This window comes from Sinocyclocheilus grahami, unplaced genomic scaffold (assembly GCF_001515645.1).
Source record: "Sinocyclocheilus grahami isolate Dianchi unplaced genomic scaffold, SAMN03320097.WGS_v1.1 scaffold191.1, whole genome shotgun sequence".
Classification (NCBI taxonomy): Eukaryota; Metazoa; Chordata; class Actinopteri; order Cypriniformes; family Cyprinidae; genus Sinocyclocheilus; species Sinocyclocheilus grahami.
The window spans coordinates 1,168,496-1,194,106 of NW_015505370.1; the positions used below are offsets into that span (position 1 = coordinate 1,168,496).

General features: G+C 36.8%; 1 protein-coding gene across 1 annotated transcript in view; it reads right to left on the reverse strand.

Moving 5' to 3' along the window:
• Positions 1-3,200: 3,200 nt before the first annotated feature.
• LOC107594793 (protein FAM196A-like) overlaps positions 3,201-25,611 on the reverse strand; it is a 46,069-nt gene continuing 23,658 nt past the window's right edge. Inside the window, exons 4-6 of the mRNA XM_016284969.1 lie at positions 18,135-18,206; positions 4,624-5,077; positions 3,201-4,503 (exon numbers count right to left, since the gene is read on the reverse strand). Of these exons, the coding sequence (XP_016140455.1) occupies positions 4,894-5,077; positions 18,135-18,206 (256 nt within the window). The 3' untranslated portion in view covers positions 3,201-4,503; positions 4,624-4,893. The remainder of the gene's footprint in view (positions 4,504-4,623; positions 5,078-18,134; positions 18,207-25,611) is intronic.

Sequence of the window (25,611 nt, forward strand, 5' to 3'; positions counted from 1 at the left end):
GTGTACTAGCATTTAATTATGCAAGAGTTATCACTGAGGAATAGTAAAAACTTTCGCCCTCACACAAAACTCGTGATTGCGAGGATTCCTAACGAAATGACTGGATTTCGTCCAAGAAAATTCACTGAACAACGGTAAATGTGACTATAGCTTAAGACTTCATTTTAAGACTTGATTAATGTCTTAGAGATCTTCTGAGGTTACTGAGGTATTTTAATCAGGAGACAAATCTTAGAAGCAGAAAAAGTCTCAGTTCCCTGAGATCTCAGTGTTTTCTCTTTCCGGTGGACAACTGTTCTGCTACCCTTTCAGATCTTTAGGCAAATCATAGAAAGTTGCACTTTCCTGAGTAAACTGTATTATACAGCTGCTAAGCTGCTCAATAATCACCCTAATAATGTTACTGATGGCAGTTCCTCATATCTGCTCAGCCAGTTTATCATTGTAAAACAGGAGAAAACAGGTTACTCGCATTTAGACTAATCACAAAAAGCTGCATTCATATACTGAAGGGATAATGCCGTATTTTAGCTCTGATGGTATAGATATCTGGACAGGCCCACATGACACCGATGCAGAGTAAGCATTTTACAAGTGGCTCTGGTTCTTGCACACATTAACCTTAGGCTGTAATTTCCATTAAAGCTCCTCAACCTTCTGTTGTCACAGAAGTTCTACAGGCCTTGTTAAATCCACTGCTGAGTCTGAGTGTCCTCATAAACATTTGAAGGGTTGGGGGCACGAGCCCCGGCTGCTTACTTTTAAAGCCCGCTAAGCTCAAGTCCCCTATCATTTATTAATGAGCTCTTAGGAAACCTTGAATTTTTAAAGCAGTGCAGGATGGAGATTAAAATTTAGCCCAAACCGGTTGTCGACATGCCCATCCGGCTTTTGCGGACTCTCTCTCTCTCTCTCTCTCTCTCTCTCTCTTCTCTTGCAGTTGTAATTACTCCTAATGCAAAAGCTTCATTTATTAACGGAAGCTGCTAAACTGCTCAAATGCTCAACCTGTTCCTGTTGTGTGAGAGACTGTGTTTACTGTGCATTTCATTTATGTTGTTCCCTCTCACTCCTTTTTTTATGTTGTTTTCTGTTTGCCTATGTAGGGAAAATCACTATGAGGCTGATCCTGGCTACCCTCAGTATTCCAGACAGTCTGGGTTTCAACCGCCATTGCAAATGTTGTGAGGATGCTACTTTCTTTACTGCCCTTAACTTAGAAGGTTTCAAAATATGGGATATGGAAAGTATACACAGTCACTTTCCATACAAAACTGACTATATAGAGCGAAATGTTAAGATTAGATATTCAGCTGCTATTTAATGTTAGATTTAAAGTATGTTGAATTTATAATATAATAATGTAATAATTTGCATAATATTATAAAGACAACATGTTCCAAATTTAAATAATTGGTTTGATATTGTCTCTGTTCTAAGGCCAAAACAAATTATTAAAATATTATCTAGAGATCATTTCCATAGGTTTTTATTATTATTATTATTATTACTGTTTACTGTTAAAACTAGGGCTAACGATAGAATAAAATGTGACTAATATCATGATTTCCAACCATTTTTTATAAGGCAAAATGAAATAGTAATAATATTGCATTTGTTAAATGTTTAAAAAAATTGTTAAAATGTATTTAATTAGTATCTTACATTAACTTTTGACAACACACAACTTTTTTTTATAAATAAGGTTTTTTTTCTCAAATTAGTTTGAAACTCCCTGGTTTATATTATATTGAGATATTATTCTATGGTCTACAGTTATTCGACAGTCTAGTTATTATTCTGAGGTCAGGGGAGCAAAGCAGGACAACGTTTTACAGCTAAATCTTTCTTTTTAAAGGCCAGTGGCGAAATATAGATTTTGTCAGACACGGGAGGCGCTCAAAGCATGAGCAACTATTGGGAAGATTACAGTCACTCCATATGCTATATAAGATGTATCCTCAACACAAGCCTCTTTGAAATGAGATCCAGTTATCTGCTCACTGGTAAAATAGTTTTCTGCCACCATCACAATCCTCTACAGCCTTAGTGTTGTAATATTGCATTTTTGGTTGATCTGTTGCTTTAAAGAAATATAATTAGTTCTGTCAGGACCACTATCGTCAAAACTATAGATACTTAGCATAAAGTTTGGTTTGGCGGTATGGTTCTGTTCTGGGCAAAAAACTCCCTGCCCATCCATGCAGCCTGTCATGAATGAGCAGGGAGAGCAGCAATAATAACCCCCCTAGGGTTAACAGAACAGAACAAGGCAGATATCATTAATGTACTTAATGATATTTAAGTGTAACACTTTATTCAAGATAAAGGAGTCTGATTAGCAAGGAATATCAGAAAGACAAGTCCTGACTGTGGCGAAAGGAGGAGCTGGGTATGGAGGAGGGTAATTTGCTCCCGAGCAAGCTGAAAAGATGCTTAATAATACTGAATAGAGCTTATATAGGAATCCCGCGATAGGTGTCGTATTCCTATAGATAGATGTGATCAGCTGAGAATCAGCTGATGCAAGCTTGACTCACGTGACCTGCCAGAACTAACGCTAACGCTTAATTTATCTGTTCTTGTTGCACCAATTTTTTTTTCTTCTCAAACAAGACTTGTTTTTGAATTAGTTTGAAAAGATTGCAAGGACACAAAACTGCAATCAGTTTTCTTTGTCATTTTGGTCACGACTTCCATGTGCTTATCATCTTAAGTAGCAACTGTTATCAATATTAAAATAAGGCTGTCTGGTCAGAGAATAAGTGCATGCAAAGTCTGGAGAGATTTGTTTGTAGTCATATCCCTACGATGGGTCAGCAGAATTATATTTGCCATGTTTACATTAGTTAAGTTTGCAGAAAGAGTTCAGAGGAATATTTCATCCCTTGACTGACAGTATCTTGGCAGCAGGTGTTCTACTGGAGGCCGTCCAATCACAGAGCAAGTCTGTAGAGTGTGCACCAAAGCTGAAGCCAATCAATTTTAGAGCGAAGAAGTGTTGCAACCAACTCATCCTGTTCAAAGCACTATTCAATCATCTTCATGAATTGAGTATCACCACCGCAATCCACTTTGCAAGAATCCCAAAGCAACCCACACTCCTTTGGTCTGACACTAAATAATGTTCACGGGAACAGGACAGTCGAGTCATAATATTTTGCATCAGTTTCTTTATTGTAAATGCACTGTGGGTAGAAATTGTATAAAATGTAATATTGCACAATATAAATCAATTGCACTTTTTTCAAAGTATAATGATGCATTTGTGTTATGCTACAAGAATATGCAGGTACTGTGCTCCAATTAAATAACAAGATACTGTGACCAATAATTTTTTTTGTTTGAACATATTAGTACTTTTAAATATATAACCAATAGTTATCAAAAATGTCCTCCAAGTATGAAGGTTCTTGGGCTACCAGCTAAATACATTGTTTGGCACTGTAGTGAAGATATTAGACTTGTGAATATCTAACACAAAGACTGTTTAAAGCTAATAAAATGCTAAGCACAGTTTCTATATACATAGCCCTCTATATGTTACCTGCATTATTATACTCCCCAATTTGTGTTGTGATCGTTTCATTATTTTGCTTCAGGTGGGTAAACAAGCACAAGATTTCAGTGATTGACTGCCATCATTAAAATTTAATTGAGCAAATGACACGTCAGCTTGAACAGAGTGGTATGTTTTATAGAATAGAGCCTATTTCTATTGTTTTGTGTTCTGTATTTGTGCACTTTCCACCCTATAATACGAAACAATGATCATCTAAACAGATTTGAGGTGTTCTCATATTTTTTCACCATGGAACATATTGTCTGTAATCTCCAGCCAATTCTCAAGCATCTTTATGAGTCTGAAAAATATATTTACTGAGAAATTGACCTAGGTTTACAGTATGTTATAAATGCAGCGTCATATTCCAAAGAAAATAGTTTCAGACCTGAACATCTGCAAATTGAAATTTTACTGTAATGTTTTTCTTATTCCAGAAATATTGATTGCCCATTATTTGATGCAGAAATCCATATAATTGAAAGACAAATCACTGTATTTTCGTAAATTATTATTATTATTTTACTTTTTTGAGAACACCAGCGTGTAAACCCTTTTTCATTCATACATTTACAGCCTAACCATCTCTGACATACTTATTGTGCATTCTCAACATTTTCCAGAAAAAATATATCTACAAAGTCATTGATTATTAGTGCATGCAGTCAGCTGATTCTGCATTTACTCACTAATTTAATTTCATTAATTTAATTTATTCTGTCATATAATGATAATCAATTGGTGAGAGACTTTGAGAAAGAAAGAAAAAACAAAAGAAAGACTGGGAAAGAGACAGAGGTATATCTCAGCTATCAAATCTACTTTATACTTCCCAAAAGTTTGTGCTTTGCTGATTAGATGTCTTTGATGTATGGCTCCAAAGTAGTTTTCTGGCAAACTAACATTTAGCTTTGAAGTTTCTTGTCGCCTCTGCAGGGTCCCTAAATTAAAATGGGCCAAATGTAGAAAGAAGAAAGAGAGATCTCAGAGTTAGACACTGGAAAATATATACACACACACACACACACACAACGCATCTACAAACATCCCTGCTCTCTTACCTTGCAAACTTGACTAAACCTAAGGATCATTGAGTAATCCCATTGAAAAATGTGAGATCAGGTGAATTCAGCAGTTCCCAAAAGAGGGTTTATCAGAGGGTCATGATTAGAAAACAACTGTTATTCCTTATTAGAATCCAGTTGCTCAGTGGATCCCATGTTCCAAAACAGTGGCTAGCAGTGAGCATTTCTCCATGTTTATCCAATTAGTCAAGCAAAATTCCACTAGAATTCACTCGTTGTGATGGTTTCAGGGATCCTGAATCCATTTTAGAGGAACCAGAGTTTCCATCGCGCATGCTTCTTGGACTCAGTCTTGGACTTGCGTTTGGGGGTGGATGTGAACACCTCTTGCGTGTAAGGCAGAGAAGGGTAGGACGGCTCTTCGAATGGACACAGTCTCTTCATTAAGGGCTGCAGTTTGTCCTCTTGAAGTTTAAAATCTAGTTCCACACTAAAAAAGAAAAAGGAAACATTATAGGTGAGGATAACGTAGAGTAGGGATCATATCAAAGCAGATTACACAAAAGTGTCTAGATGAGGATCTAAATTAGTCAAATTAAAGCCAACAATAAATCAAATTTGACACATTTACTTTTTCTTAAATTAATTTTCCATATCTTATTGTGCCTATTTCATCAACGACATCCTAAAACTCTATTCCAAAGTGCATCAATATATTTTCTTCATAATTTTCATCATGCAACCCTCTAAAACGTCTTTCCTTTTCTGCCTTTTCTGTCCTTTAGTCTGTTTTGATATCATTTACAAATGTAATATATTTTTTTAAATGGTAATTGTTTTATTATTGTTTTTTTTTTTGGAAGAAATTAATACTTTATTTGGCAAGGATTCAGTAAATATATTAAGTGACAAAGACATTTACATTGTTATACAGTATATACATATATATATATATTTTTTTTTTTAATAAATGCTGTTCTTTTGAACTTTTTTATTCATCAAATAATACTGAAAAATATTATGAATATTATGTTTCCACAAAAAAATTAAGCAGCTTTTCAACATTAATTGTAATATTTATTGAGAAGCAATTCAGCATATTAGTATGACTTCTGAAGGATCATGTGACACTGAAGACTGGAGTAATGGCTGCTAAAAATTCAGCTTTGCATCACAGGAATACACTACATTTTCAAGTATATTTAAATAGAAAACAGTTCTTTTAAATTGTAATCATATTTCACAATAACTTCGTTCTTTTTTTTTTATCAATTAAAAGACTGAGCATAAGAGACTTATTTCAGAAAGATTAAAAAGTCTGACCCTGAACAATCAGTTCCCAGTGGATGTAATCAATTTTCCTGTTGAAATCCTCTTTCACTCAGTAATAATTTGACAGTAAAATTAGTTGCAAATGCCATTTCATGTTCAAGTTTTGTCTGCCTTCGTAAATGTTTTGTGTATACCACCTCATTCCTGACCTCTAACATCATGACTAAGCTGTTTAGCTCAGTCTCAGCGTTTGTGTGTTTGACTGTCCTCGCACAGCCACAGTCTGACCTAGTCTTCCCTCTAAAGTCATAATCCCATGACAATCAGATGATTCCTGATGATTGCAGTGGCTAAACTCCCAGATTAACCATCAGAGACAGCTTTAAGCTGATCTAAATGAAATCATTCACAAAGCAGAGTCTGAGTCACCAGAGTAAAGAACAGAGACAGACAGACCAATCACATACATATCAGTACCACTCACTTTCAACTGCTCTATTCCTCACTCGCCCCCTTCTTTTCACTTCCCTGCTCTACAAATGAGCGTATTGGAAATCAATGTTTGACTCATCAATTCCTCCATTCATAAAAGATTTGTGCAAATAGAGAGCTCTCTAACCAAATTGCAGCATGGGAGTCAATTATGTTTATCTACGTCTTTACACTGAAGGTTTGTTTGGTTTGCAGTAAGGAACGCTTTATATACGACAATCGAGCCCTTTGGCTTTCATTCAAAGTTTTGTATTGGATAACACACATTTCATTTAATTACAAGCTGCTATGGTGAAACGCAGACATTAATCGTTCAGATCATTATGGAATTTTGCACTGAATTCCAAAGCCTTTGAAAATACAATAGCGCTTTATCACAATTCCACACATACAATCCCTACACCAAGGACTTTTTTCCCATCACATGCGTATCGAGACAGCAGAACAAACCAATAACAGACTAAAACCCATGGAGACAAAGCAATCTGCATCTAATTTTCAAGTCTGTCCTGGATTTTCACAAATGATCAGGAAAAACTTCTCTGGCATGGTATATTTAGAAGCTGCAGTGTTTGGTTTGTCTATTTACAGAACTTGTGAAAGCTCAGCAATTCTCGGCAGACACTCTGAGGGTGAAAGAGAATGGAACAGCCGTGTGTTCCTGCTCCAGGTTGGGCTAAACTACACTCAGCAATTAATCACAGGAAAAACCTGAGCAGTTACCTTGTGTACACTACCAGCAGGGGGGTGTAAAACATATGGGTGGCTGGTGAACAATGCACAGCAAACAATTGCAGGATCTGTAAACCTGGCTCAGAATGGAGATGATGTCTTAAGGTTTTCAGGCGAATTCGATTCATACATCCTTTTGTATAAAGGAAAAATCCTACTCTACAAAAAAATTTAAATGTACAACCAATGATATAAGTTATATATGACAGTACACGATGCTACTTCAAGTCAAGTCAAGTCTGCTTTATTGTCAATTCTTCCACATGTACAGCACATACACACAGAGAATTTAAATTGCGTTACTCTCAGACCCTTGGTGCATACAGATAGCATTAACAGTAGAACATAGCACATGGCAGATAGAGTGCAAACCAGTGAAGTAGACAACAGTGCCGATATAATGATTTGTAGTCCAAAAGAGCTTATTCAGACTGATTAAAGTGACAGTGTGTGTGTGTATTAGGGAGGGGGGAGTGGGAGAGTCCGTCAGAGGGTCAGAGTTCAGTGGTGCGTGGGGCAAAAGAGGGGAGGGGGGGCAAGGTCGGGAGGGAGTTCAGCTTCCAGTTCAGCAAATGGAAAATACTTTAACTACAAGCATTATAGTTATAGTTAAATATACTATAATAATTTCTAATAATATATTTACTAGATTGAATTAATACTTCTATTTTCTGTTAATCAAAGAATCCCAAAAAAATTTATCATGGTTTCCACAAAAATATTAGGCGTCACAACTGTTTTTAATATTGATCATAAGAAATGTATCTTGATCACCAAATCTGCATATTAGAAAGATTTTAAGAATAAATTACATTACATTATAAAACAGTTATTTTGTATTGAAGTAATAATTCAAAATATTACTGTTTTTACTGTTTTTTATACAAAAAACAATGTAGCACTGCTCAGCGTAACAATATTAGTAAAAAATATATTTTTTAAATCCTACCCCAAACTTTTAAATGAGAGAAAGTGTGTGTGTGTGTGTGTGCGTGCGTGCGTGCGTGTGCGTGTCGTTTTATCCTTGCATTGTGGGGACCAAATGTGCCCACAAGGATAGTAGAACCTGAAATTGCAAACAAATGCAAACAAGTTTTCTGTGATGGCTAGGTTTAGGGGTAGTGATGGGTTAGGGGATAGAAAATATAGTTTGGTCAATATAAAACAATAGAATTCTATGGGAAGTCCCCACAATTCACAGAAACCTAATGTGTATGAGTGAATGTGTGTGTGTGGGTGTGTGAGAGACCTGGTATTCCTAACATTAGAAGGAACAAATGTCCCCACAAGGATAGTAATACCAGAAAATGTTGACCTTGTGTGTACAATTTGTTTTATTGTTTTTTTTTTGGTCCCCATGAGAAAAAAGCTTTTTGAAAATCTAAAAATGTTGACAGTTTTGTGTGAGGGATAAGAAATAGGGTAAGGGGATAGCACATCCTTTAGCTATCCTTTTATCTTCCAGTAAATTTACATGAATTTAATTTGAAATAGATTTTTAATAAAGCGTTGTGGGTATGAATAGGTGATTGTTGAAATAACGCCCTGTGGTTGACATCAAACATAAATGACCCAGGTTCTTGCTCAATTATTTGCGTCACTGCTTTGCTGTAATGTAGACACACAAACATGCATACGGTCAAACTCGGTGTGGGGGTGGGTGTGTTTGTAGACATGGAGCTAAATATTTAATCACAGTTACACTGAACATCATCCTTTATACAGGTATACAAACATTCAGCCGCGAGCTTCGGTCAATGACAGGATACAGACCCGGCCTGTCAGATGCCACAAATATTATGTTCAAACACTTTACCGCAGGGACAAACTGTAATGGGTTCAGTCAATGAGAGGTTGTATTAAAAGAAAAGCTCAATCTTGGACACAACAATGTCAAATATTATGTTCCAGTACGAGTCAAGATAGCAATTGATTTTAGAAGGAGGCCTAAAGGTTTTTTATCTGAGTGAGCGGAGGCTGGTGCAAGAGATCAGCTGGACCATTTCTGAGGGTTATACTGAAGTAAGTGGATTATTATCAAGCTCTGTAATTTCTGCTCAAGCGGCACCGCTGTCCATCCCTGCTGTGCACATTGTCGGGTATCTCTGCCACCTCTCATTCAAACTAACCACTCGTCCTCCACCAACCTGACACGTGACCCGCTTGAGTCCATTTGTCTGGATTCACGTGGTGCCGTGAGGACAGGACAGACTGAGGTGGTGCTGAAGGACGGGGCCCATCACGTGACTAATGGCCACATTGTACTTGCCTTGAGAAGGCAGCCGCAGAGTGAACTTATCCAGTCCACTATGCCAACACCAGGCATCACAATCAACACATCCTCACTGGCCACTCTGCCAGCACAGGGCAGGAAATTAAAACTTTTTTTGCAATCAGACAATCAGACTCCCTCTTGTCTTCTGGTTCCTCTCCTCTGTTTAGTAGTGAAGAACTGGTTTGCTAATTAGTTTTCAGCACTGGTGAGTGCCTAGGGGTATGCGATATATATCGTCTGCGATAATATCGTAATTGTTGTTTTAACGATGTGCGATTTGACATTATCGAGTATTTTGCAAAAACCATTCAAAACATCCCTACAGAGCACATGCATACATTACGTGCTTGGTAACAGCCCAAATGTCTTATTATTCTAATTCCCTGATTAAATGTAAGAATTTGACTCAAAATATAATGGACACTTTTACAAAAAATGGCTTTATCAAGGTAAAAATGCCCATAAAATGCAAAAATCAGTTTAAACTTATTGGAAAAGATTAATTTCTATCAGTATGAACTGACCACCACACAGAATATGAAGAATATTAAAAACATTAGGAGTCAGCTGTCTTCGGCAGTCCTTAAGGTACCAGCACAATAACACACTCAGCAAAATATCGTCTAATTATCGTTATCGATAAAATCCCAGAAAATATTGAGATATAATTTTTTGTCAATATCGCACACCCCTATGAGTGCCGCCATTCAAAAGCATGAATGTTCACACTCTGGGTCAGTCCTACTATGTAGTACATTTATTTTTATCATATACAGAGGTGTCCAAATGTTCTTTCAAGCAAAGACAGAAATAAGAAAAATAATAATTAAAATGGCATGAAAAACGTTTTTCAAACTTTAAAAAGTATCCACATTTTTTTAAGTACCATTATAAATATCAATCAATCAATCAACACGAGCAGTTTTGCCAAAGCAAATATTACCTATTAAATTACTATTAAAGCCACAGCAAAACGGTTGACATCTCCACAATTTCTGATCCCACCTTCCCTGCAAATCACTCTCCAAAGCCACGCCTCCTCCAAAACACATGAACACGCACAGCAGACCAGAAACTAACCAGTGACACAATAAGAGAAGGTGTTGATGGAGGGTTGAATGCAACGCTGTCATGTTAGCTCATGTCTCATTCATCGGTGAGAAAACAATGCAGTACAAAGCACGTAATATTACAATAATAAATACTTCCATTCTCACTCGGTCTGCAATAGCGTAATGGAACGCGCTGATGACTTATAATGTCTATGTGAACAGGGTGTGCGGAGGTATGCAAATACATACGTTGACAGGACAGTCTATCGTAGCCCTCGGACTGAGGAATATGATTGGACAAACGTTTTATTGTCCTACACCTTCCACAGATGAAATAAATACATATAAATAAATTTAGACCACTTAACTTATTGATTGTTATTGGGATGTGAAGAGACTTTCAATCAGCATAACAAACAATGTTTTTGAGCCAAATCACCTACCCTGCCTTTAATTCCTGAATGAATCAGCTTTTGAACAAATCGAATGAATGAATGAATCACTCAATGACTTACTCATTAAGACATTTACTGCCACCTACTGGCAGTTTTAGTTTCTTATTTACATTATAATTTCATTAAAAAATAATAATAATAAAAAACCTGAATATATAAAAAAAAATTCATATTAATAAAAAACGAATTAAAGGGATAGTTAAATGTCCCTTTAATTAGAAAAAAAGAAATATTTCTTACAAAAACTACTATTTTGTAATATAGATTTCATGCTTTTCTTCTGTAACACAATAATGGCTTTAAATGATCTTTTGTCTGTAATTTCTCAGCTAAATGTAATGTGCAATTAATATGTGATTAATTAGATTAATAAATCACCACATCATGTAATTAATTAGATAACATTTTTTAATCGACTCGCAGTCCTAATTATTACATTAATAAACCTCCTGCGGCCCCTTTGGAAGTTTGCTGATGCGCCCTATTGGACCCCGGTCCCATGGTTGAGAACTACTGCTCTATATCAATTTCCATTAATTTTTAACTAACACAAGCTTCCAGGATGACATGATGCTCAAAGAAGTGACATAATCATGCTGGGAAAACAACAGCACAAATATGAACAAGTATTAGTGTGAATTTGATGTTTTTTAATATGAACGACATTTTCTGTGATTAGTTGATTTGTCTAATTTTAAACATTCCATTATGTTTGATTAAAATACATATAAAAATGCATGCTTAAAATATAAAAATTAACGTATTGACTTGGGTATACAGAAAATGCATTTGTGAGCCCTAAAGATTGATGTTAGCCAGTTTGAATATAAAATGCAATTTCCAAACTGTGTGTGAACGCAGCCATATTTATCACTCTAAAACAAGACTGACGATCATTTTCTGCTTCTGTTTGAACACAGCTATTGTGATTAAGCTGCATTTCTCTGAGCAGCAAGGGTGTTAGGCTGAGAAAAATAAAGAGAGAGAACAGGGACACTTTCCTACATTTTGAGAAATCATCTGGAGCCTGTGAAAAGCACACGATTTACCCAGTTTATTGCTGGTTCATAAATACTTAATGGAAACTGACTTGCTGCTTATAATGAGAAATACTGCAGCCTTCGAAAGTGAGAGGAGGATATCTGCATCACACAATCTCAGTAATTGATGCACGCAAGACACTTACAGTAATCCGCTTGGGAAAAAAACTAAGAAATTTAAAATACCATATACAGATCCAAATGGAGCAAATCGCAACTGTATTTGGCACCATTATTGTGCCTTTTTCATAAGCTCCTAGCAGGATGGATATTGCCAAGTATCTGTAGAGACCCACTGGGCCGCCGTGAGACGTGACACAAAATAAATGAAATTGGAAGGAAAAAGGTGCTAAATGCGAACTGTAGGAATACCACAGGGAGTTATCTTGGACACAGCGCAAGAAAAACTGATGGTTGCCACTATTTCAAAACTCTAATGGTTATTTTTTTTCTTACTTCTGATGAATGAGTCATGCCTGTCTCCCATCAGCGCATCCTGAGGACAGAGGCTGCGGCAGGAAGGCCACAGGTCGGGCTGTTCGTTCTGTTGCTATCTGTCTTCCAGTATGTGTCCAGCTACAGAGGCATCGCAGCAAATCACACCATGCTGGCTTCAATATTTTGAAATATGAGAATGTAAAAATATACAGAAGTGTATGTACGATGATGTATACACAGGTGCAAATATTTTGAGGCACATGGGCATGCATGCTATTTTGTCTTTATATGCACAGAAGTTTTAAAAATTGAAAGTCAGCTGTTTGCATCGCAATATATTATGCAGCTGACCTATTTATTTTATTTTACATTCTTCTTTTATCGCTACATGACTGGGTTATTTATGAATTATTTGTCTTACACAAAAAAGAGAAAGTAATTCAGGTTTGGAACAACATGATGCCAGAATGTTTCCTATGATATTTCTAATAATGCTTTAGCAGTGACACCATTAACTGTCAGTGCAAGGCCTCATCCTCCAAAGTAGGCTTATTTTTTTTAACCAATTAGCGCACATGCTCAGCTTTTGAGAACATATTCAGTCTTATGGTTCAGTGAGGAATTAAGTCCTTGGATTATAAAGCCGATGTTGTTTTTGCCATATTTTATTGTGGTGCACTGGGCATTTGATAAGTATCTTTATAGCCATGTTCTCTTAGATACGAGTGCCAAACAAAAGCATAAAGAATTTGAGCTTAGTTGACCTGATGCAAATGTGGAATGGGAATCAAGCATCATTACTCCACTTAAGCACACTAAAGGTTCAGAAACAAATACCCACAATATATAGTTTGGAATTTGCTTATTATACTCACTACACAGCTAAAAAAAATCATGATAATTTTTTTTAATTGGCCCTTTTTTTTGCATTTTACACAAAACTGCAAATGGCAGTGCTGACCATTTTTTCCCCTAGAATAACTTTTTTAATCTGCTATTTGAATCATTATTTTTAATTTTCTTAAAAAGGTTGCATGGTTGGGCTCTCTGTAAATCCGTATTAGCAGAAAGGTGCTTAACTGTTCATGAATATTTCTAATGCTCTTTTCAATACATTTAACAGTGTATAAATTCAAAGATTAAGGCCAGTTGTCTAGCTAGCACATAGAGAATTATATAATTAAAAATGGAAAAAAAGTAAAAATATATATATATATATATAATATAATAGTATTTCACAAAAAAACTGCTCTGATGTAGTACTCAAATCCATTACTCATTGTCTTAGTACTCAAAGACACTCAAAGCATTCACTTGTTTGGAATTCACTTTTGCAAATGTTTGGAAGAGGAATACACATTAAATAGTTTGGGTTGAAAGAAGGATATACCATTGTTTAAAACAACAATGTGGCACAGTATGCTGCAGCCAGCTAGTTGGTCGTTTGCTGGGAGCATGCTGATCTCTTAGAGTGCCTTCTCTGTTCCTTTGAGAAAGTTGTGATGGAGGAACAGTGAGAGCTATCTTACACCATGCTGGCATCCATTTTAAACCCTGTAAGGGTCATGTTGAGCACAGTGAATGAACAATGAACTTTGACCTTGTATGCCTTCTTCTCTTGTCCATTAGGATTTGTGGGCAGTTGGACAGTGTACAGGAATGTCAAAAGTATTAACTTGACACAAAATTAAGACAAAAATGTATTATGTATTAAATATTAATGTATTAAATATTATAATTAGGGCTGTCAACGTTAACGCCTTAACGCATGCGATTAATTTTACAATCCTTAACGCATAAAAATTATTTAACGCAATTAATGCAAAATTACGGAAGCACAATTTCTATTCTAACCCTTTAACCCACTTTTGCTTCTCTGCTTGCGATCAGATCATTTTAAGCTGCTAAACTCCAGGAAAGTTTTCAGTCCAATGATCCAGTAAGCGAATGCATTCAAACAATCCGTCCAAAACAGCACTAATATAAAGGAAACCAGGCTGATTACATCAGAGACTACAGAAGAGAAGTCTTCGTTGCGTTTTCAGTGAATTATTCATTCCAGCGTGTTTGGCTTTAAAACACAAGCTCTGTCATATTCTGTGATTGTCTCTGAAGAGCGCGAGCCCTCACACATCACACGCGCTGTGTGAAGTACAGACTGAACAGATTGTCAACACATCCCACCGCTGTATGGCCAGATGAGACGCAAACTACGTTTTCTCAAATTGATAAGCAGTCTCGCTAGTAAAGTTTTGATAGATGAAGACTGCAATCAAGGTAAAGACGATTGCGGTGGCGTACAGGAGTCGTACAGTAAGCACGCGTGAGTCCGTTATATTAATGTGTGTATGAGCTCTTGACGCACTGATCGCACATTGTATTTATGCACAGGCACAGACATTTACGTACATCTACGTTGTTTCCACACACATTCGCGATAATGTTTTGATTTGTCATGTGTATGTTGCTGTGTCATGTGTTAGTTATACTGAATGGATCCGTGTATTGTAGATATATGCAGTCAGCAGGCGGTTGGTTTAGGGGTTTTTTTTTTGGCATCTCCATGTGGTCCTGTTCGGTATCGCAACTTGACTTCTCTAAAATGTAAAAAAAAGCTCTTTGCTGTTGCACTGTACACATACTATAAAATTCTGCTTTCTTTTCTTTCATATGTGCTTATATGGGCTCCTTATATCATTTGGTTCTTTGGTGTCCTTTTGGAGTTTCTAAGTGTCATTTTTTGGAAAGACATCTAAATTTATTTTGAAAAAATCTTGCAGAAAATACAGATTTTTGAGAATCACCCTTCAATCTTTTGGTTTGCTTTGCTGGATATAGCAAATGATGACAAAATAAACATTTGAAACAAGATACATGGTCTATGCTTAATTTCATGAAGTGTGTGATTAATCGCGATTGACAGTCTTAATTATAATGTATTAATATTAAAATGCCATAAATAAATGTTGTTATATATTATTTTTGCTGTGAATTCACAAGTAGCACAGAGACCGGTGAAATTTCACTGGTATTGGTATCAGCTACTGAAAGTGGGTCATTACAACCATACAGTGTAGAATGAAGTGTTTTGTTTGACCACACACACACACAAACACACAGAGAGATTCATAGACTGCTCTGATTCACTAACCCCAACCAAAGCTAGGACCACCTTTCCCCTCTTCACCACCTCATCACTTTGGTAACTATGACAACCACATCACCTTCACCAATACATGTCTCTGTTTCTGCTCAGCATTCTTCTCATACTAATGTCACAGCGTGTCCTCTTCTGTAACAACCTTCCAATAGTAGGTTATAGGGGATCTCTGGAAAAAGCATTGAGCTGCAATTTAACACCACTATATTGCTCACCCAAACCCACTGTCTTTCCACTGTGAACTGTTCCTGAGAACCAAAACCAATTATAGCTTTTACAAATCAGATCCTTCAATTTCATGGTTTACTTAACAATCGGAAGCACCCCTGAGCAGAACAGATGAATATTCACGATAAACATACTAACAATCAAATAAACAGTCCTTTAACACAGATGTAAGCAATAATATCATATTTTACTAGTGCAAAATCTTAGATTTAATTTGATAAAGAATTTTTATTTGTTCTTTTCATTGAGTCTCTTTATAGTTTAACCCCAAATGAAAATTCTGGCATAATTTACTCACCGTTATGTCGTTCCAAATTAATATAATATAATATAATTAGGGCTGGGCAAGTTAACGCGTTATTGTCGACAATTATTTTATCGCGCATTAACGCAGTTTTTTTATTATTATTAAAGTCTGTTGCTCTCTGGCTCTGAATACACACAGATAAACTATGGGTCACAGGAGCGGTGGGATGTTGATCAGTACTGGCTTGGGATGGGTGTTATCACTCGTCTCAACCAATGAGAGCATTTGGGGGGGGCCTAAGACTGCAGCAGCGCTCACATGAAGAGCTCACAACTTCATAGGGAAACAGGAAGTTTCCGATAGCACGTGAAGACAGCAGAGAAGCGCTCTCGCTCAACACAGCATCGTTTTGTTAACTTTATTATTTTGAGTCATTGGGGACGCGGTAACACACGGCCCCTTTCACAATATATTGTGAACTGATCTATATATAACTGAACCGCGCTCTGGTCCACCTCTTCTAACCTAGCGCGGCACGGCGTGATCACACTAGTCAAACGAACCGTGCTTTGGGGGTCAGACGCACTCGGGCATGGTTAAGTTTGCCTAGTGTGAGTACACCCTTATTCTCCCGCATCCCGCACACACGAGTCTCTACCCACCCGCACTTGCCCATCAAGTGTTGTCTTGTGCAGCACTCTGTTGCGTTGGGTCCCGCGATAGTGCAGGTCTGTACTCAGAAGGAGCCTATTATAATGTTATGATCGAGGCTCTGGACTCTGAGCATAACTTGTTTTTCTATAACAAACTATAAAATATCATTATTCATGCGAAAATCATGCGATTAATCGCGATTAAAAATTGTAATCGTTGCCCAGCACTATATAATATAATATAATATAATATACGGTAATATAATATAATATAATATAATAGCATTTTTTTGTGAATGTGTTTTAACTCTTCTCTATAATAGTGTAATTCTAGTCCTCTGGGCCAGTGTTCAAAGAGTGCTGATGCAGTATGCATATCTGTGTGTATTTGACTTCCCTCACTGTGCAAACTGAATTGCATATTTTTGATTTCTTTTCTGACCCAAGTAATATATTCCAGGGTCGTCTGGTAGGCGGTGAAATGCTGCAATTGTCTGATGATAGATGGCATGCCTTTATGTACGTCACTGCATTTGATTACAATGTTAATAAATTAATACAAAAATGCTTGAGAGGCTAAATGTTTATGTTTTGCTCCCACATGCCAGCATATTGTGTGTGTGTGTGTGTGTGTGTGTGTGTGTGCGTGTGTTGTGTGTGTACGCGTTTTTGTGACAAATGAGGACATAAATTTGTATAATGACAAAGATATGACATAGGTATTACAAGGAGAAGGTGACTTTTCAGGACATTACCCCATGTCCCCACTTTTCAAAACGCTTATAAATCACACAGAATGGAGTGTATTGAAAATCTGAAATAGCACAAAGTCTCCTGTAAGGGGTAGGTTTAGGGGTAGGGTTGGTAAAGGGCAATAGAATATACGGTCTGTACAGTAGAAAAACCATTACGCCTATGGGATGTCCCCACTTTTCACAAATGTAAACCTGTGTGTGTGTGTGTGTGTGTGTGTGTGTGTGTGTGTGTTATATAGGTCTGCTGCATTCTGGGTTTCAAAGCCATATGGGCTTGAAATGACATGGGGGTAATTAATGTATAGGCAAACCTATACATTTAAGAGGAATAGTTAAGTTTCTGAGAATCATACAGTTACATTTGCTACTTAACCTGCATTCCTATATAAAAGAAAAACTCTAGATTTACAGTTCATGCCATCTCTGAGTGTATTTTTCAATTGGCCTGTTTGGTAAAAATGTATAAAGTCCATATGTGGCATGCATCAAAGGAACTCACTCAGTCATGATATTTTTAATTTTATCCTTGAAAATTCTTATTGGTAGAAGAGCCCAGGCTAACAGTACAGATTTGACACTCTTTAGTTCTTCAAAGCTTTACTACAGTACAAACAGTGACAAATTTGCCGATATAATTGGACACTGTAGCTGCACTTGTACAAATGTGTGCCTTAGTATGCTCAGAATCTTTAAATCAAGGATACATTTTTTGGCCAAGCTGAAAGATTCAGATATAGCAGAGACTCACCTGTATATGATGCAGGCACTGTTACGACACGTGTCACAGTTGGATGTATCCTGCCCAGTTCGATAAGACAGTCTGTGGAAAAACAGTGTGTGATAAATGTAGCATCCATAAACAATAGAATTCATAACTTAAAGGGATAATTCAAGCAAAAGTAAAAATTACATCATCATCATTTACTTGTGCTTATTTTGTTCAAAATCTGTATGACTGTGGGGGGAAAAGGAAGATATTTTGAAGAATGAGGTTCAAACAACATTGGACCCTACTGACTTTCATTTTATGGACAAAAACAAAGACATTTTTCAAAATATCTTCTATTGTTTTCCACAGAAGAAAAAAATCATACAGGTTTAGAAAAACATGAGATTTTTTTTTCAATAACCTTTTAGCAAGGATGCATTAAATTGATCAAGTGACAGTAAAGAATTTTAATTGTTACAGAAATATTTACATTGCAAAAAATATGCTGTTCCTTTCCATTAATCAAAGATTACTGAAAACAACTGAATTACCATTTCCACAAAAATATTAATCAATACAAAGGTTTTCGATGTTGATAATAATAAGAAATGTTTCTTAAAGGGGTCATATGATGCGATTTAAATTTTTCCTTTCTCTTTGGAGTGTTACAAGCTCTTGGTGCATAAAGAAGATCTGTAAAGTTGCAAAGACTAAAGTCTCAAATCCAAAGAGATATTCTTTATAAAAGTTAAGAGTCAGCCACACCTACCTAAAACAGCTCGTTCTAACACGCCCCCACATATCTACGTCACTATGTGGGAAGATTTGCATAATGCCGCCCAAATGTTCACGCAAAGAAAGAAGACGTAACTTTTATTCTGGTTGTAGTATTGTTGCTGCCGCCATGTTGTGAATGCGCTGTGTGATTCGTTGTGAAAGCGAAACTACTTTGTTTGGCCTTCCAAAAGAGGACGATATTTGCTTCGTCATGCCTGGAGCTGATCCGTGCTGGTTGCTGAGGAAATACTACAATTTTGTGCTGTGGATCGCCGGATCGGTCGTCACATGTGCTTGCCGCAAGCCCTCCGGACGCTCCTTCATCGAATCCGCCGCCTCTGCTCACTCAGCCCGCCGGCCGTTCCTCACTTTATCCCCCGGCCTCTGCTCACTCAAGGCCGCTGTGTGTGACGCTGTGTTTCGTTGTGAAAGCGAAACTACTTTGTTTGGTCTTCCAAAAATGGACACGACTAGAAATCAGTGGTTAAGTTGTATTTACAACACTGTTCCAGAACACTTCAACCCAAATATTCAGATGTGTGCAGCACATTTTATGGAGGACTGTTTACTGATCCTGGTAGAGTAGACTACATAAACGAATGCCTCGTTTATAATGGGTTTTCATGTTTTTGAATCATTGCTCCAGCCTGACCGGGCATCATCACAATGTGGTAAGCGGCGTAACATTTCCGCCACACGCTTGAGGTATTCGGCCAATCACAACGCACTGGATAGCTGGCCAATCACAGCACACCTCGCTTTTTCAGACCGTTGAGCTTTGTAAAAATCGATGCGTTTCAGAAAGGCGGGGCATAGAGGAGCAACAATAATGTACAGTATGTGGAAAATAATGTGTTTTTTTAACGAAGTAATGATGCTGAAAATTCAGCTTTGCCATCACAGGAATAATTACATTTTAAAATATATTAAAATAGAAAACAGTTATTTTAAATTGTACAAATATTTCACAATTCAACTGTTTTTATTGTATTTTTTTATTATTATTAAAAAAATGCAGCTATGGTAAGCATACGATATATCATTATATTTAATTCAGTCAAATGTTTTCATTGATTTACAGCCTTAATTATTTCTTCTGCATTGGTGTATTTTATTAACACTGGGCCTCTTGCAGATTATTGCTTTATTCTGACCTGTTCCCAGGATTCCTTTACATTATTTAATGATGGAAGACACCAGGATTGAATTCCTTGTATCTATCCGCTGTTCATTTGTGGCCCTTGTGTTTCAGCAGCTTTAATGTATGTACAAAGGCATGATGGATCATGCACTAGCTGGCATACTTGAAGTGGATATATTATTTGTATGCTAATGTGACACTGTGACACATGCCTAGCATTTCTCCAAAGACAATAACAGGGTTGCACCCAGCAGCCATGCAGTTATGCATTTTCATTAAAGCTTAATGAAAGCCTAATTGGATCACTTTATCCCTCTGAGCACTCAAGTGTAAGGATGGTCATTGATATTCTGCATTCAGTTGGATCTGACGTTGCTGAGGAGTTCATGGCGACAGTGGTTACACATGTTATGTCCAAACGTAGAAGAGCGATGTTTTGCTGCGGCAATGCAGTCGGTGAGAACAACACCTGAACTGAGCTTTTACTTTACTTGTTTATAGACTAAAATAAATGATATTTTTAGCATAATGATATTTTTCCCTGTCTGCTAAGAATAAGGGCACTATGTCATGGTAGGAGAGAACTGTACTTAAAAGGAAGAAAATCAGTTTTTCAGTATGAGCTGGAATACATGGGAATGAGATGAGATTGAACCCTTCGTCATGGCAGAAGCACTGGAGAGGAATTATCCTAAAGGTCAGGAAGGGCAAGGAATTATTGGTAGACAGGGTGACCCAAAGAATAGCCAATGTGACGATGAGGTCTGTTGGAGGTGTGTGCGCCGGTTGCTATGTGTTTAGGCATTTACTCATGCTCATTTCACTTCAAACCTGAATGATTTTTTTTTTCTCTGTGGAACACAAAAAAAATATATATATATATTTTATAAAAAGTCAGTGGGGTCCACTGTAGGGGTGTGCGATATGTATTGTCTATTGTTGTTAACAATGTGTGAGCTGACAATATGGAGTATGTCACTCACATTGTGAAAAGCGGAGTTTCAGTACTAAATGAATCAGAATTTTTTAACAATAATAATTTAATTTTTTTAACAATAAATTTTTTTGTTTGAGTGAATTATTTAATAATCTAGTCATAAAGCTTTATTTCTGAATGAATCAGCCATTTTGAATGAACAGTTTGAATTAATGATTCAATGACTTACAGTGACTTGCCTCTACTTATTTGTGGCTTTCGATTTATATTTAAATATATGTTTATGAATATATATAATTATTCACACTTAAATATAAAATATAAAATAAAAACTTTAAAGCGCTTTAAAAGCAAGTAAGAGTTTGACATAAAACTCAACACATATAGACCTACATATAATAAGGTCAAAATTGCCACTAGAAAATAGAGGGACAAATATCAACCCTTAATGAAAAAGCTGGTGTCTGTCATTGCTGTGAACTAACCACTGCACATAATTTGAAGAATACAAAAAGCTTTCATAATCAGCTGCCCACAACAGCCCTAAACCAGCACAAAAACAAAATATTGTCTAATTATCATTATCAACAAAATCTCATTTTTATTCATATTGCAAAGACCTAGTCCAATGTCGTTTTGGACCCAACTGACATTCACTGTATGTACAAAAACAGTTGAAATATTCTTCAAAATATCTTCTTTTCTGTTATGCAAAAGAAAGTAAGTCAACCAGCTCTGGAACAACATGAGGGTAAGTAAATGATAACAGACTTTTCATTTTTGTGTAAACTATCCCTTAAAGCTAATACCACCAGCTGGTATACTGGTTTGCTGCTTATCTAAGATGGTCTACCAACTTACACCAATTAATAACCAGCTGAGACCAGCTAGAAACCATATTCCAAAACAGCTATGGAATAGTTTAGAGAAATAATTTTGCTAGGTCCCTTTCTCCTCTGCTAAAGTGTGAATGTGTGGAGTATACAGTAATATTATGTATATATTTTTAAATAAGTATTGATCAGACTGTGTGTGCATGTCACTGAATCACACAAGTGCTTTGTGTTTTTTCCCTGCGAGCTGGCTCTCCGTGATTGCAGACATCAGCTCTGTTGAAAGACACACTCTGCCCTCTCTCGCTGGAGGTGTGCCCTGAGTGTGCAAGGAGGAGACACACTGCTACGTTCCTGGAATAACCTGTGAAAATCTGACACTGGCAGCAGAAGCACGTCTACACACTGTGTAATAGAGTGCTAATGTTTCTTTCTAACATGAATACACAATGGTTCAGTCTGCCATTGAAATTCGGCGAATGCTGTTAGGACATACTCATGTTTGCACTAGCTAATGAAAATGATATGTGACAATGTCAGTAAGAGCGGCATCTGATGATACTCATATTGAAGTCCTTTGACTTCAGACACAAAAATGCGCTGGAAGCTGCTCATGGATAATTCATTTGTTGATCATCAAAGACAGAATATACAGAGAAGAACTAGATTTTTATATTATCTAAAAGAAATGTGAGTGAAGGTTGCTTAGGATTGGAAACCGGTTGATGTTTGGCACCCGGTGACAGAGAGACGAAACACCATACTAAAATACTTGGACAGTTTCCAGCAATATTTATTCAACAGTGCTGCAACACAGATATCATGACACACAGCAGAACCAGTTTTGTTTGTTTAGAGAACAATGACTCTTTATGAGTTACATGAATTGAAACCACAACCGTTAAATTCTTTACATTTTCATCCAGACACTGACAATCTGTTGCCGTCTGGATAGGCTATGGAAGTCACTGGCACACTAATGAGCCAGTCATGATAATGATTAAAAAGCAGTTCAGGCGGCTGAATCTCCTTGGAAAGTACTGCATTAAAAAAAAGCTGCTATCGTCTAATATAATGGTGAAATGAGCCTCGGCGAGTGGAACAAAATGTGTTAAAGTACTTGTGGAGAAAATGTGTATTGTTGCTAATTTGAAGCCTCAGCAAAGATAAAGTTATTCCTCCTCGACAATTATCTTGCAGTTGCCTCCCAAACAAGAAACTCATGCCAGCATTTTTTTTCTATAGTTGTGCATATACAATAGGAGTGTATCACAACAAATAAGACATTATCTACTACGGTTCATAAGTTTGGAGTAGGTGTGATATAGCAAAAGACAGCAAAAAACTGAAATATAGTTTAAATTTAAAATAATTTTTTCTATACAATACATAAAATAAAATGTAATTGATTCCTGTGATGGCAAAGCTGGATTTTTAGCCGTCATTGCTCCAGTCTTTGGCTTCCCACACACAAATGTAATATATGTACATATATTAAATTTCCGTATTAAATATTGTCAGTTTTTTTAAATATTGTCCGTTTTTTGTTTTGGGGTAGGTGTTCCATTTGGGCATTGGGAGCCGCCCATACAGGGAGGGGATCCGTCATGTCTGTTTTTGGGTTTTGTTTCTTGTTTAAGTTTATGTCTTTTATTTTGTAGTTTAGTCATGTTTATGTTTGCTGGTTTGTCATGTGATTCCCTTGCCCTCATGTACCTTGCCGTGTGCTCCCTTAGTCAATGTGTCATGTTGTGATTGGTTAGTCACGTGTCCTATGTTCTCATTGGGTCTTTGTCTTGATTGTTCCTGGTGTCTCTTGTTAGCGATTAGTATCTTTGTATATATAGCCCTTATGTTAATTTTGTCCTTGGTCTAGCTTTGTTAGTGTAATCCACTGCTGGTGAGTCTATGTTCATAGTCAAGTTTATATCAAGTTCAAAATCACAAAATCGTGTTCAAAATCGGCAATGAATTGCCTGCGATTTTGAACGCGATTTTGTGTAGCTTGTCAGTGAACTACGGCTCTGTGTAGTAAATGCCGCTCCATCTGAAAGCACGTGCTGGAGATTTACTACTAATCACCAGAAGCGGCTTTACTGATGAGACGCGCATGAAAATCGCATTCGATTTTTTGTACAGCCCTACAAATAATCAGTTTGTAATCGGATTGACGGCTCAATCAGTCTGAAAAGCCTTCATGTAAACACCTTATCTTTTACCTATCCGATTGAGCTCGATCGGAATGAAATTTCGATCCGATTGAAGGGGGTGGTTTATTCCTTTTCTAATACGATTGAGAGTGCATGTAAACACTCGATCGGATTGAACCCCGAAACGGAAAGGACTGCGCATGTGCAAAGACGCAGAAATAGCGTAATGGACGTATGATCACTTTATTTAGCGTTCATGTAAACACTACGTTCAGATTCATCAGTCGGAATGAATCCAGTCCGATTGAACCAAAAATTGCGCATGTAAACGTAGCCACTGTAAACTGGCCTGTCAGTCATCTTGTCACCGTTAACATCCTCTACAATTAAATATAACAGATAACATTAAATAAATATTTTTACCAGATTAAATGTTGATTATTAGTAACTCAAACCCCTTTATCTAAACCTCTCTACTTAACTGTCGGTTTAATCCGCCATGTTTGTAGTTTTTAACGCTTTTTATTCGTGTTTATAGTTCTGAACCGAATCCTTCGCCAAAGCGCAATGGATTGTGGGCAATATTAGCCATTAGAGTGTGCAAGGATCCGCGCTTCAAAAATCGACCTGAAATAGTAGACCATCCAGGTACTTCTGGCATACTCTTTTCAGCATACCATACTTTGGGACACACTTATTTTAATCTCACATACTATTTAGGATGGATGGTATTAACATTGAACCGCAGGGATTGTATGCCTAAGTTATAGCAATTTCCTGTTTCATGACGAAACATCGAAATTTATCAGGCCGCCACGGTCATGCCCTTTGATGAAAACTCGTACACGTACATGAAACATAGCGCGAGGGGTGCTTCGTTGAAATTTTATAGGTAGACCTATTGGGCCATTTTGCCATGCCCAATTCTGAAACCCATATCAGATGTCAATTTTCGCCAGTTCGGAGTGCAAAGTTTTGTGAGTTTTCGAGCATGTTTAGGCCGTTCAAAAATTTGATTGACTTTGGAGAAGAAGAATGAACAGAGTAATTCCAAGAGAGTCCTCGTACCATTGGTGCTCGGGCCTTAAATATGTATTGTTATATATATATATATATATATATATATATATATATATATATATTTATAAATCACACCCTTTTTCTGTGATGATTCGCAATTAATCGCACACTTCATGAAATTAAGCATAGACCATTTATCTTGTTTCAAATGGTTATTTTGTCATCATTTGCTATATTCAGCAAAGTAAACCAAAAGATTGAAGGGTGATTCTCAAAAATCTGTATTTTCTGCAAGCTTTTTTCAAGACAAATGTAGATGTCTTTCCAAAAAAGAACTCCAAAAGGATACTCCAAAAGGACACCAAATAACCAAATGATATAAGAAGCCCATATAAGCACATAAGAAAAAAAATTAATAAATTATTCTGAATTGTATAGTATGTGTACAATGCAACAGCAAATAGCTTTTTTACATTTTAGAGAAGTCAAGTTGCTATACCGAACAGGACTACATGGTGATGCCAAAAAACCAACCGCTACATATTCTCTTTCCGGCTCAGACTGCATTGGTTAGCTTATGGGGCTGTTACGTGATGAATGAACGACTCAAACCCGAAGACTCGAGAGATGAACTAATCAATTCTCTTTCCGGCTCAGA